The sequence below is a fragment of the Cynocephalus volans genome, chromosome 6, assembly GCF_027409185.1.
Source record: "Cynocephalus volans isolate mCynVol1 chromosome 6, mCynVol1.pri, whole genome shotgun sequence".
Lineage (NCBI taxonomy): Eukaryota > Metazoa > Chordata > Mammalia > Dermoptera > Cynocephalidae > Cynocephalus > Cynocephalus volans.
This window is the reverse complement of record NC_084465.1, coordinates 99772381-99784860: the sequence shown is the minus strand read 5'-3', so window position 1 is coordinate 99784860 and position 12480 is coordinate 99772381. Positions and strand designations below refer to the sequence as shown.

At 56.5% G+C, this 12480-nt stretch overlaps 3 protein-coding genes across 9 annotated transcripts in view; 2 read left to right on the top strand and 1 right to left on the bottom strand.

Moving 5' to 3' along the window:
* The window catches only part of GLYR1 (glyoxylate reductase 1 homolog), a 38885-nt gene extending 35023 nt beyond the window's left edge, over positions 1-3862 (top strand). For 4 of the 5 annotated variants that reach the window (XM_063099764.1, XM_063099763.1, XM_063099762.1 and 1 more), the window contains one exon: positions 2158-3862. In XM_063099764.1, coding sequence (XP_062955834.1) covers positions 2158-2232 — 75 coding nt within the window. In that variant the 3' untranslated portion in view covers positions 2233-3862. The remainder of the gene's footprint in view (positions 1-2157) is intronic. The other variant, XR_010023856.1, reaches the window with a different exon arrangement.
* A 685-nt stretch (positions 3863-4547) lies between these two features.
* ROGDI (rogdi atypical leucine zipper) lies at positions 4548-10588 on the top strand. Of its 2 annotated transcripts, XM_063100499.1 has the most exons (11): positions 4554-4821; positions 4897-4968; positions 5692-5774; positions 5968-6022; positions 6681-6761; positions 7431-7526; positions 8744-8842; positions 9250-9363; positions 9459-9508; positions 9619-9745; positions 10063-10588. In XM_063100499.1, the coding sequence occupies exons 1-11, from the start codon at positions 4777-4779 to the stop codon at positions 10102-10104; spliced, it is 864 nt and encodes a 287-aa protein (XP_062956569.1). In that variant the 5' UTR covers positions 4554-4776; the 3' UTR covers positions 10105-10588. The 2 variants fall into 2 exon arrangements, with proteins under 2 accessions (XP_062956570.1, XP_062956569.1); XM_063100500.1 differs by lacking the exon at positions 8744-8842 and having other exon boundaries at positions 4548-4821.
* Positions 10589-10953: 365 nt separating this feature from the next.
* Positions 10954-12023, bottom strand: SMIM22 (small integral membrane protein 22). Of its 2 annotated transcripts, none has more exons than XM_063101266.1 (4): positions 11953-12023; positions 11389-11550; positions 11205-11296; positions 10954-11047 (listed from the first exon to the last, which is right to left on the bottom strand). In XM_063101266.1, exons 2-4 carry the CDS (start codon positions 11522-11524, stop codon positions 11006-11008), a joined length of 270 nt encoding a protein of 89 aa, XP_062957336.1. In that variant the 5' UTR covers positions 11525-11550; positions 11953-12023; the 3' UTR covers positions 10954-11005. The 2 variants fall into 2 exon arrangements, with proteins under 2 accessions (XP_062957336.1, XP_062957337.1); XM_063101267.1 differs by having other exon boundaries at positions 11389-11525; positions 11953-11998.
* Positions 12024-12480: the final 457 nt, after the last annotated feature.

Below are 12480 nucleotides of genomic sequence, written 5' to 3'. Positions count from 1 at the left end.
GTCTTTGTTCCTTCTTTCATGTTATTTAAATAATTCTGTTTTCATTTCACTACAGGCTTTTTGACTTTGCCTCTGCATTTTTTTTTTTTTTTTAAAGATGACTGGTAAGGGGATCTTAACCCTTGACTTGGTGTTGTCAGCACCACCCTCTCCCAAGTGAGCTAACTGGCCATCTCTATATAGGGATCCGAACTCTTGGCCTTGGTGTTATCAGCACCACACTCCCAAGTGAGCCACGGGCTGGCCCTTTGCATTTTTTTAGTGGTTGCTGTAGGGATTGTAAAATACATCAGTAACTTCACGACCTACTTAATCTGGCACCGCTTTCCATAAAACGTAGATACCTTACAACCACGTAGATCCATTTACCACCACCCCACCCTACTCCATCCTCAACATTTAAGGCAGGGTTTTTCAACCTTGGCACTGCTGACATTCTGTCTTGTGGGAGCTGTCCTGTGCATTACAGGATGTTTAGCGGCATGCCTGGCCTGCAGCCACTGAGTTCCAGTAGCTCCCCCTCAGTTGATAGAAAATGTCTCCAGACATTACCAAATGTCCCCTGGGGGCAGAATCCCCACAGGTAAAGAACCACCACAGGTTGAGAATCCCTGCTTTGAGATATAGATGTCCTGTGTGTTATATCTGCCTTTGTTTTATTTATTTATTTTATTATTATCATTTTTTTTTTTTTTAAGATGACCAGTAAGGGGATCTTAACCATTGACTTGGTATTGTCAGTACCACGCTCTCTCTCAAGTGAGCTAACTGGCCATCCGAACCCTTGGCCTTGGTGGTATCAGCACCACACTCTTATCAAGTGAGCCATTGGCTGGCCCCTATCTGCCTTTGTTTTAAACCCACCAACAATGTTGTGATTTTTTGTTTTAAGCAATCATATGTATTTTAAGGAAATTAAAAGAAAAAATATTTTTATGTTTTTCTAGATTTACCATTTCCATTGCTCTTCCTTCCTTCCTGAAGAAGTGTTTATCTCTAGTATTAGTTCCTTTCAGCAGGAAGAACTTTCTTTGAAATTTTTTATAATGCAGGTCTCCTGGCAACAGTTTTATCTAAAGTGTCTTTATTTAGTCTCATTCTGAGTTGACAGTTATACCGGAGCTGTAATGGACCCTCAGTTATGGTGGCTGTGGCAGGACTATATTTAAAAAAAACAAAGAAACACACAGATATGTGAGAGGCCACATTGCCTCAGCATGGCTAGATGCCATATTGCCTGTTGAACATGGGTTTTTAATTCTTTGCAAGCTCTCTCATAGTCACCTAGTATCTCAGGGGCAGGTGTTAATTGCCATGCACTGTCCTAGGCTCTGGGGACACAGTGTGTAGCTAGCTCCTTCCCTTCCTTGTGGCACTTTGATTTTAATCGAAGGAGGCACAGAATAAGCATATAAACATTCAAGAATTTCAGAGCATACGAAACACAAATAAAAAAATACGAATAAAGTAGAATAGTAAAGAGATAGAGGTGGCGGGGCGAGGAAAGGGGGGTAAAAAGAGAGAGAGGTGACGGGGGTGAAGCTGTGGGTGCAGTTGCTGTTTTAGATGGAGTGTTCAGGTAGTTCAGTTGGTCACAGCGCAGCCTTATAACAACAAGGTCATGGGTTTGGATCCCTCTACCAGTCAGGCACCAAAAGCAAAAAATAAAAAAGATAGGTGGTCAGGGAAGGGCTTTGAGCTGATTGGGAAGAAGCCAACCATGCTGCAGGAAGAGCATCGATGCATAGAGAACAGCAAGGACAGTGGCCCAGAGGATAACATGGGAAGTCCCTGGAGGGTCATCTGCAGGAAGGGAAATTATTATAATTACTAATAACACTGAGCACTTCACATCCCTGAGTACTTTTGTTTGTTTGGTTTTGGTTTTTTTGAGGGCTGGCTGGTACAGGGACCCTAAGTACACAATAACCCAATGAAGGTTGATACTGTTACTTTCTCCAGATCAAGAAGCAGTGGCTGAGGCCCAGAGAAACTGAGGAACTTTGCCCAAGGTCAAGCCAAGATTCATACCCAGACAGTTTTGGCTCCAGAACCTGCCTGCTTAGCCACCTCCTCAGTTACCACCAGGAATCAGGTCCAAGGTATCATGTTTTAGAGTTCTGTGGCCAGAGACTGACCCCCATCTCTTTTTTCCAGGTGTACAAAAGAGCCAAGGCACTGGACCAGTCTGACAATGACATGTCTGCCGTGTACCGAGCCTACATACACTAAGCCGTCGATGCCCCCGTCCCTCCAATCTTCCCTCTGGCCCCCTATTCCTCACATGAGGTTGGGGTCCTGGGACTTAACTCTGGACCAGTCCACCTGTCTCCATTTCCTTTTATACAGACTTTGAGACTTGCCATCAGCACAGCACACAGCAGCACCCTTACCCTGAGGCCTGGGGAGGGGAGGGTGGCAGCAGGATTGGCTTGTGGGAAAGCTCTTGAGCTGGGCACTGACCCCCGGACTAGGTGGCTGTGTGTTCACACACACACACACACACACACACACACACGCACACTGGTTCTCACCCCAGGATAGAAGCTGCCCAGAAACTGCTTCCTGGCTTTTTTCTTCTTCCGAGCTTGTCTTATCTTCAACCCCTTCCAGTCGAGGAACTGGCATCAGCAGTGAGAGTTGGAAGCCTACCCACAGCTTGCCCCAGAGCAAAGAGGCTGTAGTCACGTCCATGCCCCCACTGGATCCCCTTTGCAGGGAGAGGCTCGGGCCAGGATGAACCAGCACGGACAACAGGCAGAGGGTCCCCTGTGACCTCCAACCTCAAGCAACCAGCTGAGGAGGATTTTCACTTCTGATCTACCAGTGTGTAGCCAACTCTCCACGAACGCCTTTGTGAACTGAAGAAAGACTGGCAGCTGGCCTGTAGGTGAGCGTGGAGACCCAGCTCCCCTCACTGCCCCTCAGCACCCGCCCTGATGCCACCGTCCTGTGGAGCCCTGGGCTGGGCGCGAGAGCCTTGCGGGAGCTTGCTTCTCTCCAGGCCATTTAGTATTTGGGTTTGCATTCCAGCCCTTTGGGAAAGGGGCCTTGAGGCCACTGGTGAGAAGTGAAGAGCAAGGGGGAGAAGGGCTCCTTCCTGTTTCCGTTATGCCACAGCCTCTTTAACTGGTTCTCAAGAGCCACTCTGCCCTCAGTCCCCTCACAGCAGTCCCACCTTCTCCAGCCTGCCCTTGCATGCTCCACCTCTCTTTGTTCTCCTCCCATCTCCCTCTTCCTCCATGGAGACAGTATTTCTTTCTGTCTGTCTGTCCCTTCTTTGGCCCAGACCCAGCCTGACCACCGGTGAGCATTTCTTAAGCTCAGCTCTTGATACGGAAACGATTGTCTTCACTCCAGCCAGCATCATTGTCTTCAGTGCTTCCCAGACCCGGGGTCTGTCGGGAGGGAAGAGAACTGGGCCTAACCTAACCTGAACTCACTGACCCTCAGAGGTGGACCTGGGACATCCTCGAGGCCCTAGCATTTCTCCTTGGATAGGGGACCAGAAGGGGCTTGGAATGTGGCATAAGAACAAGGAGAAGTCACCCAAGGGATGTCAATTTTTCTCCCTCTGCATGGGTTTGATTTTCAAAGTCACAGTTTGCAGAACGTCAGCATTTGTAGTGAAATATATAATTATATATACTAATATAAGGTGGCCACACTGGTGTGGGGTCCCACCTCCTCACAACCCTGGCCCTTTGTCACAGATTAGAACCTAGGTTAGAGGATCTCAGAAGACATGGGGGGGAGGGCAGAGAAATGCCTCTAGGGTTTTTGGCACAGTTGTTAATTTCCCCGGGACTTTGAATTCATTTCGGTCTGAACACAAAGCCTGTCCTAGTCCTGGCCAGACACACTGGGGGTGGGAGGGAGGGAGATGCTGTAATGAAACCGGTTAGTCAATGTTGTCTTTAATATTGTTGACAATTCTGTAAAGTTCCTTTTTATGAATATTTCTGTTTAAGCTATTTCACCTTTGTTTTGAAATCCTTCCCTTTTAAGGAGAAAATGTGACACTTGTGAAAAAGCTTGTAAGAAAGCCCCTCCTCCCCTTTCTTTCCTTTAAACCTCCTTTAAGTGACAAATCTTCTAGGTAATTAAGGTTGTGAATTTTTATTTTTGCTTTGTTTTTAATGAACACTTGTCTTTCAGAATAGGATTGTGTGATAATGTTTAAATGGCAAAAAAAAACCCATGATTTTGTGCAATTAACAAAGCTACTGCAAGAAAAATAAAACATTTCTTGGTAACACAGCAGTGCCGAGGGCGTCTGTTGATTTTCGGGGCTCTGCGTGGGCTCTTCGTCTTGGTGTCGGAGTAGGGGAGATCCTGCAGCAGCCGGCTCTGGCGGCTGGGAGGGCCGCAGCGAGGGAAACAGGCGGGCCAATGGGGAGGCCGAGCGAGAACAGACTGTCCCGTCTGCCAATCGGTGAGCGCAAGTGGAGCGAGGCCCCCCAATCGGAGCCGAGGAGGCGGGACTAGCGGCCACAAAGCTCACTCCGTGCGACTCCCGAGACCAGTCCTGGGGGCGTCTTGGGCGACCCGGCGCGGGCGGTTTCGCGCCGCAGCCAGCCTGGTTGCAGGGCGACCGTGGGTCTCGTGAACCGGGGCGGGCCGAGAGGCGCCGGCCAATCGCCAGCGCGGAGCCGGCCTGAGGACGGGGCCTGCGCCGGCTCAGCCAATCGGCGGTGGGGGAGGAGGTGGGCAGCGCGCAGTGGCCGGCCGAGCGGACAGAACGGGCTGACAGACGGCCTCTCGGCGGTCGCGGTGATGGCGACTGCGATGGCAGCGACGGCGGCGGAGCGGGCGGTGCTGGTGAGGCGCGGGGGCGGCCGGGGCGGCCGGGGCGGGGTCGGCGGGCCGGGCCTGACTTCGGCGCTGTCCCTGCAGCAGGAGGAGTTCCGCTGGCTGCTGCACGACGAGGTGCACGCCGTGCTGCGGCAGCTGCAGGACATCCTCAAGGTGAGCCGCGCCGTCGCCCGCCCGCAGCGGCATCCCAGGGCCGAGCCCTGGACGCAGCGGCGTCACAGCAGGTCTCACCCACCCACCCAGTGACCCCGGTGGCCTGGTCGGGGACGGGCAGAGCGATACTGGTCACACAAGCAGCTGTGCGAGTGGGTGGGCGCGGATCCTGGCGACGGGAGCAGCGAGGGCCAGGGTTTGGCCCCAGGAAGCAGTGACATTTAGCCTGGGGCTGAAGAATCCTGCCGTTCCCCAGCAGTGGGATCTCAGCAGAGTCACTCCAGCTCTCTGGGCCTCCCTGCCCTCCTTTGCAGAAAGGAGGTAACAGTACCCGCCTCGCAGGGCTGCTGGGAAGATAAATAAGCCAGTTCACTTCCAAAAGTGCCCAGCGCCGTGCCTGGCATGGCCCAGAATTGCGGGTTCTCGTGACTACTGCCTTAGTCCCTGACTCTGCTCCCCTCCGCCTGAGCCCTCAGCTACGCTGGGAGGCGGCACCTCTCTGCTCTGTATTCCCTGTGGTGGGCACACAGTAGGCATTCAGGGAATGCGGGGTCTGAAACTCAGGCTGTGGGAGAGCGGCCAGAGCAGCAGGAAGGTGCCCCGGAGCCTTGGGTAGGGCCATCCCACCTTGTTCCTTCCCCAACCGACCTGCAGGTGGGGGGCTTCTAGAAGGGGCACTAGGCTAGATGGGTGAACTGTCTCCGGATCCCCTCTGTCCTGCAGGAGGCCTCTCTCCGCTTCACTCTGCAGGGCTCGGGCGCCGAGGGGCTGGCCAAGCAGGAGAACTTCATCCTGGGAAGCTGTGGGTGAGCCTTGGCTGGGTAGAAACCAGGAGGGATGTGCTCCTTGAGTTGGGGGACTCCTAGGGTACCCTGGGGGCAGGAGGCAGGGCCATGGCCCTACCCTGCAGACTGATTGGGTGTGCAGGGGGCCATCCTGGGGAAGCCACCTGAGAGAGGGGGCAGCAACAGGCACTGATCTGACCCCCACGTGTTACAGCACAGACCAAGTGAAGGGCGTGCTGACTCTGCAAGGGGATGCCCTCAGCCAGGCGGTGAGTCCCCCAGCCCCTCTCCCCTTCCAGTCCCGCCAGTGGGGAAGAGCATGGGGACCAGCTAGCTGTGTGGCTATGGGCAGGACCCTTGACATCTCTGGGCCTCGCATTCCTGCTTTGTAAAATGACAGCAAGCCCCGCACCTTCTCGTGGGATTGGTGTGCGGATTCAGCGAGAGGTGGAGGTGGGGGAAGGGGGTTCCTTTGCACACGGCCCAGCGTCTGGACCCAGTCAAGCGTGGGCATTGCCAGGACAAGGCTGGCCCCAGATCAAAGTTGAACCAGCCAACATGTGAGCTCCAGCCTGCACCCAACCCCATGCCAAGCTCCCAAGCGTGTGGGAGGTCCCTCTCAGCCACTGTCAGTCTGTTGGCCTTTACAGACACTCCTCATTCACCCACCACCACTCAGAGGCCACCTTCCCCTCTCTGTGTGTTTTCCCTTTCATTTCTTTGCGGTTCCTCTTGGGCCTGAGTTCCTGTTTCCTGACCTCCCTGTTCACTCCCAAAATGGCCAAGGCATAGGGAGACCCTGTGCGTGTGGAGCACTGGGGCCTGAACCACCACCCACCCTGTCCATATCTGCCCTGGCTCAAGGGCTCAGCGTGGCTGAAACAGGAGGTGCCCCTCTACCCAGCTTATCCCACTCTTGCCCTTCAGGACGTGAACCTGAAGATGCCCCGGAACAACCAGCTGCTGCACTTTGCCTTCCGGGAGGACAAGCAGTGGAAGCTGCAGCAGGTGACCAGCCCCTCCCTGGCCCAGGCTCAGGCCACAAGGGCAGGCAGAGGCAGGCCCACTGCACTGCCTGGAGGCCTCCCTGGGGCTGGCCTCTGTGGAAAGGGACTGGCCCTGGGGATTTGTGGCCACAGCAAGCCTGGGAGTGTGTTTCCTAGCAGCAAAGCTGGGGCAGGCGGGGCCTGTGGCTCCAGAGACTGCTCCATGTGGGGAGATGGATGTCTCTTGAGACAAAGTCCATGCTCCCTACCAGCCCCTATGCCATTGGGCTGAGGCCTCTGCCTGGCAGGTTTTCTCTGCCTAGAGTTGCCCTCCAGGCTTTTCTCATCCCATTGTTTTCCACTCAAGAGTCACCTCACTGGGGCCACCTCTGACCCCCCAACCAGGAGGCTCCCCCTCCCCATGTCACCCTTCCACAAGTCACACAGATTGTTGCTATCTTGTGTATTGACCCCGTTACCATCTGTCTTGCCTTTAGAAGGTCAGCTACACAAGGCAGAGGCCTGGCCCGCCTCAGTCTGTGCTGTGCACCTGTCATCTGGCCTGGCCCTCGAGGGCGCAGAGATAACTGCCAGGGAAGAGAGTGACCTGGGTCGGGAGGACAGCCCCTCGGGGTAGGGTCCGTGTGCCGCTCTCGCAGCATGATGACAGCCTGGTGGGTGCTGTTTTTAGATCCAGGATGCCAGGAACCACGTGAGCCAAGCCATTTACCTCCTTACCAACCGGGACGAGGGCTACCAGTTCAAGACAGGAGCCGAGGTCCTCAAGGTGAACTGCCCTCAGGGACGAGAGAGCCAGGCTTCACCCCCAGCCCCGATCCTGCCTGGGCCCCTGGAGAGTGCTGCCCCCAGGCTCTCAGGGTGCCCTGTGCTCCCTGGGCCTGGGCCCACATCCTCAGGCCTAGCCAAAGGTTGAGCCTTCACCTGTCAGCGTACATATGTGCAGCCACAGCAGTCAGACCTGGGTTCCAATCCAGAGCTGCCACTGCAAGCTGTGCAACCTCAGTCACTTACTTAACCACTCTGTGCACCCCATTTCCTTATCTGTAAAAAGGGGACAAGCTGGAGTGACTATTAAGTATTATAATGTAGGTTAAGTGGCATGGTCCCCAGGAAGCTTTCTGCAAATACAAGCTAGTTGTTGGGAGCAGCAACAGTAGTAAACGCCTTTAGGTTCATTACAGAGTGAGTCCACTGGGTGTTTGGGAGAGCTGTCTCAGATGCCCTGGAGTTGTGCTGTAGCTCTACCCTGACTTGCTGTGTGTCCTTGAGTGGTTCACCTACCCTCTCTGAACCTCTGATTCCTCATATTTGGAATGAGATGAACTGAGGTCCCTTGCAGAACTGTGATGACCCTGGGGTGGTGCAGCTCCCATGCCTTCACCCAACTGTTCTGCATTTCCTGGGAGCCAGCTCACCCTGGTGCCAATGGCAACAGCTGGATGGCCACCAGCTTTGAGGAGTCTGCCAGGGCTTTGCTCCATGGCAAAGGGAAGGGATGAGCTCCAGATGGCTCCACTATCCCCCAGCTGGAACCATGGCTTACCTCTTTGGAGCCTGTTTCCTCACCTGTGAAAATGGGGCTGCCGCCTACCTTAAGACCTCAACCCAGCCATCTATCTCCTCCTCCAGGAGGCCCTCCCTGGCCCCTTCTAAGCTCCTTCACTGCCTGCACCTCATCCACAATACAATGCCTGTGCTCCTGGGACTTACCTCCCAGGGTCTGCCATTCCCCATTGGACCAGCACCCAGGATCCACATGCAATAAACCTGAATGATGGTCACCAGTGCAGCTGTCCTGCCCCCCACCCCCAGCTGGAGCCCAATTACCTGTGTCTTTAACAAGCCCCTGCCGCAGGGGGTTCAAGAAAACTGTGATCACCCAGGCAGGAGCTACCATAACTGTTGCTCCCTGATTGCTGGGGTGGAGGTGGGGGGCTGCCAGACCCTGCTCAGCAGCGGCTGTGACATCCCCCACTCCACCAGCTGATGGATGCTGTGATGCTGCAGTTGACCAGAGCCCGCAACCGGCTCACCACCCCAGCTACCCTCACCCTGCCCGAGATTGCGGCCAGCGGCCTCACGGTCAGTGCCTTGAACCACCCTTGCTCCAGGAGAGGTTCCCACAGAGAGCTCAGCCTGCCCCTACAGAGGACTGTCACCCCCCAGATGGTAGTCAGTCAGAATTCTATGTCTGCACACTCTTCTGGGGTGGGGTTTTTGGTTTCCATCCTGTGTCCCCCAAATATGTTAACTCTATGGGTCAGCAGCACAGGAAGATATCCAGGGCACCTGGGAAAATTCTGGAAGCCCCAGTCCATAGAAGAACCCTCCTCTGGGGTGGGGACTGGGGTCCCTGTGAGGTGATTCTGCAGAGGAGAGGCTGGGCCCTCTGCAGACTCCATGAATGGCTCACAGCCTCAGATGGGTGCAGCAGGGCCCCACCGTGGTGGGCAGACTCGGGAGGGGCCTCATCCTCCTGCCTCCCCCAGAGGATGTTTGCCCCCGCCCTGCCCTCCGACCTGCTGGTCAATGTCTACATCAACCTCAACAAGCTCTGCCTCACAGTGTACCAGCTGCACGCCCTGCAGCCCAATTCCACCAAGGTGAGGGGACCCTGATGCTGCCTGCCATCCCCCACCCTCTGTTCTGGTGCCCTGGGGACCCCGCTGCCTGACCTGGTCTGGTGTTTTCTGCCTAGAACTTCCGCCCAGCTGGAGGCGCCGTGCTCCACAGCCCTGGGGCCATGTTGTAAGTACGGGGGTAGGAGGGGTCCTGGAACACCCTTCCCGGCCCACCCCTTTGTGCCTTGGGGATGGGGGGCTGGCCCACCTTCAGGGATCCTTCCCTCCTCCCCCCAGTGAGTGGGGCTCCCAGCGCCTGGAAGTGAGTCATGTGCACAAGGTGGAATGTGTGATCCCTTGGCTCAACGATGCCCTCGTCTACTTCACTGTCTCCTTGCAGCTCTGCCAGCAGCTCAAGGATAAGGTGGGGGACTGCGGAGGTGTGGGGGGTGGGCAAGGCTGCTAAGCCCCTCCATTTGCGGGTAAGCGGATTCCAAAGGCTCTTGTCACACCTCCATAGTACCCCCAAATCTTAAAGGCCCCCATGCACACCAAGCAGTGTTGTTGGACAAAAATACTGCCCCCAACACATTGCCCTTCGATGACCTTGATATCTCACCTGGGTCACAAAGGATACAGGAGGTCCAGGCCCCAGTGGGGTGGGAGCTTTGCAGAGAGCCCTCCAGCACACTCGCTGGCCATGGCTCCTCATGCCAAATGACCACGCTTACTCCCCCGCAGATCTCCGTGTTCTCCAGCTACTGGAGCTACAGACCCTTCTGAGTGCAGCACCCCAGGAGCCTGTCCTCTGGGAACTGGCCCCTGCCCAGGAGTCCCTGTCCCCCACATATGCCCATCCCACAGTGCTGGCCAGAGCCAGAGCCGGGCACTTCGGGCTATTTATCTCCCTCTCCACCCCGCTCTGGATGACACATCTGCATCGATGGGCATGAACGCTGGAAGTGCTGGGAGGAAGGGATGCTGGTTTGGTGTTTTGGGGCCCTCCTGGGATCCACAGGAACCTTCGGACTCAAGGTGGGGCCAGGCCCACGGCTCTCCTTCCTCTCCCCCTTCCCTGCCCCCAGGATGGCGAGTGCCTTGCTGGAGGGTAAGGGGTGGGCTTTGGCACTAAGCCTGAGTTGGGAGGAGGGAGGACAAGCTGGGCAGAGGGAGCTGCCCCCTTCAGTGAGCCACAGAGCCAGTTGTCTGCGTGCTCTGCAACCCCCCAGGGCCTCTAAAACATAAAGATCATCACACTTTGCCTGGAGCCCCCATCTGTCTGTCTGTCTTTGTGGGGAGCCGGGTCCAAGTTTGTGGTGCTGATGGCCTCCCCTCTTCCTCACTGTGCCATGCCAGTGCTGGGCACAGAACCCTTTGAGAGAGGGTCCTCTGGCTTCCATCTGGGGCCAAGTGGGACAGTGGCAAGAGCTCAGCCTGGGAGCTCAGGCCCCGAGTCAGACCAGCTTCCCCTCCCAATGGTCGGCTGTCCGGGAGGAACAACACAGTTATACGGTGGAAGGCTTGGAGGGACACTGTGAGCATCTAAATGGAGCAGTTTGTCCCCACGCTGCCTACACCAACAGGAATTTGGATCACAGTCCAGACTCAGGCTTTGAGCAAACACAAGGCATTGTTACTGTCACCCAGCAGGACACAAGGAAGAGGCTGGTGGGGACTCACAGGGTTAAGGTTCCAGGGCCAAGTTATCCACTCCCTTGGGTCGCTCCTGCAAGAGAGGCACAGAGTGTGGCCGGTGGGGTTCACCCCTCTGTTCCAGGTCGCCCCCTCCCTAGCCTGGTCTGCACCCACCCCCTCACCTCCACCCCCCCAGCCCTGGTGCAGTTCCAGGCTGCCCCTGGTGCCTGGGAAGCCTTGGGGCTCACCTTCCCGGGGCTCCCCCTTGGCCTGGGGGAGCTGCAGTAGCAGCTGCAGCAGCAGTGGCCCACGACCAGTAGCAGCAGGAACAGCACAGTACCTGGGGACAGGGCGAGCAGCCAGTTGTGGCCTCAACCTTCTGGGCCCCAGGGCAGGGGGCTGGTGGGACCTGGAGGCTGTGGCCACACTCACCCATGAAGGTGAGGAAGATGATGAAGGCAGCGGTGTCCCACGCAGACTGGAACAGCTGGTGACTCTTGAGTCTCCCTAGTACTTCCTGAGCCGTGACCTCCAGCTCCTCCCTCAGCTCCTCCATGGATAGACCCATCCTAGCAGGAGTGTCCTGGGTGTCACCTGTCCCGGCCCCCCAGAGGGTGGCCTCAGAACCCTGGACTTAGCTCAGGCCAGGCCACACCCAGAACCATGCCCCTACCCTGAGCCAGCCCCTGCCCCCTCCTGTCCCAGCCCCTGCTCCCACCCCGCCCCCTTCTGGCCCAACCCCTGCCTCCTCCTGCCCCAGCCCCTGCCCCCTGCTCAGCCCATTCAGTCCCAGCCCCAGAGCCAGCTGCTGCCCTGCCCACTTCCCACAACACCCCTCTGTTGGCCCCAGCCCCTGCCCTGGGCCCAGCATCTGTTCCACTCCTCTCCTTGCCCAGCCCTTCTGGTCCTTACCCTGGTGCTGGCCTGGGCAGCCTCCTCCCCAACCACCATCCTCCTTCTCTCCCTTCCTCCCCAGCCCTGTCCCCAGGCCCCTACCTGCCTCCTGGAAGCCTCTGAGTTCCCCCAGTCCAGCAGCTCCTGGGTCCTGGGGAGCACAGACTGCTTCCTGCTTCCGGATCCACCCCACCTGAGGCTCTGGAAACCAGCCCCGCCCTCCCCCAGGGCCAGCCAGGACTGCCTTAGCTGCAGGGGGAGAGGGCCCAGGCGCAGCAGGCATGCTGCCCGCCTCCCAGCAGCCCTTGGGAACAACCTCGGTGCTGCAGGGACCCAAGGAGGAGGGCCACGGGCCTGTTGGCTTCTTCATTCCCTGGATTTTTTTTTTTTCTTTTTTTTTTTTATCTTTTCTCAATATACCAAATAAGCACCATGGAATACATGTGCGCATGGCCACTGCTGACTTCGTGAGTGAGACAGAGAGAAGGAAGGAAGGGAAGGAGCATGTGGTGGGAGAGGAGAGGAGGGGGAGAGAGGAAAGGAGGAGCAACGTGCCTACATTCTACCTACCCCCAGATGTGCCTGGTAGCAGACCAGGAGTCTTCATGGTCCTTCCTTTCTCTATTTTAA

Bases quoted from the DNA above. Each gene is read 5' to 3' on its own strand.
- ROGDI (XM_063100499.1), top strand. From the start codon at position 4,777: ATGGCGACTGCGATGGCAGCGACGGCGGCGGAGCGGGCGGTGCTG. The intron at 6,023-6,680 runs GTGAGTCCCCCA...CTTGCCCTTCAG, and splicing joins GGGATGCCCTCAGCCAGGCG to GACGTGAACCTGAAGATGCC. The intron at 8,843-9,249 runs GTCAGTGCCTTG...TGCCTCCCCCAG, and splicing joins TTGCGGCCAGCGGCCTCACG to AGGATGTTTGCCCCCGCCCT.
- SMIM22 (XM_063101266.1), bottom strand. From the start codon at position 11,524: ATGGGTCTATCCATGGAGGAGCTGAGGGAGGAGCTGGAGGTCACGGCT. The intron at 11,297-11,388 runs GTGAGTGTGGCC...CCCTGTCCCCAG, and splicing joins CATCTTCCTCACCTTCATGG to GTACTGTGCTGTTCCTGCTG. The intron at 11,048-11,204 runs GTGAGCCCCAAG...CCTCTCTTGCAG, and splicing joins CAAGGGGGAGCCCCGGGAAG to GAGCGACCCAAGGGAGTGGA.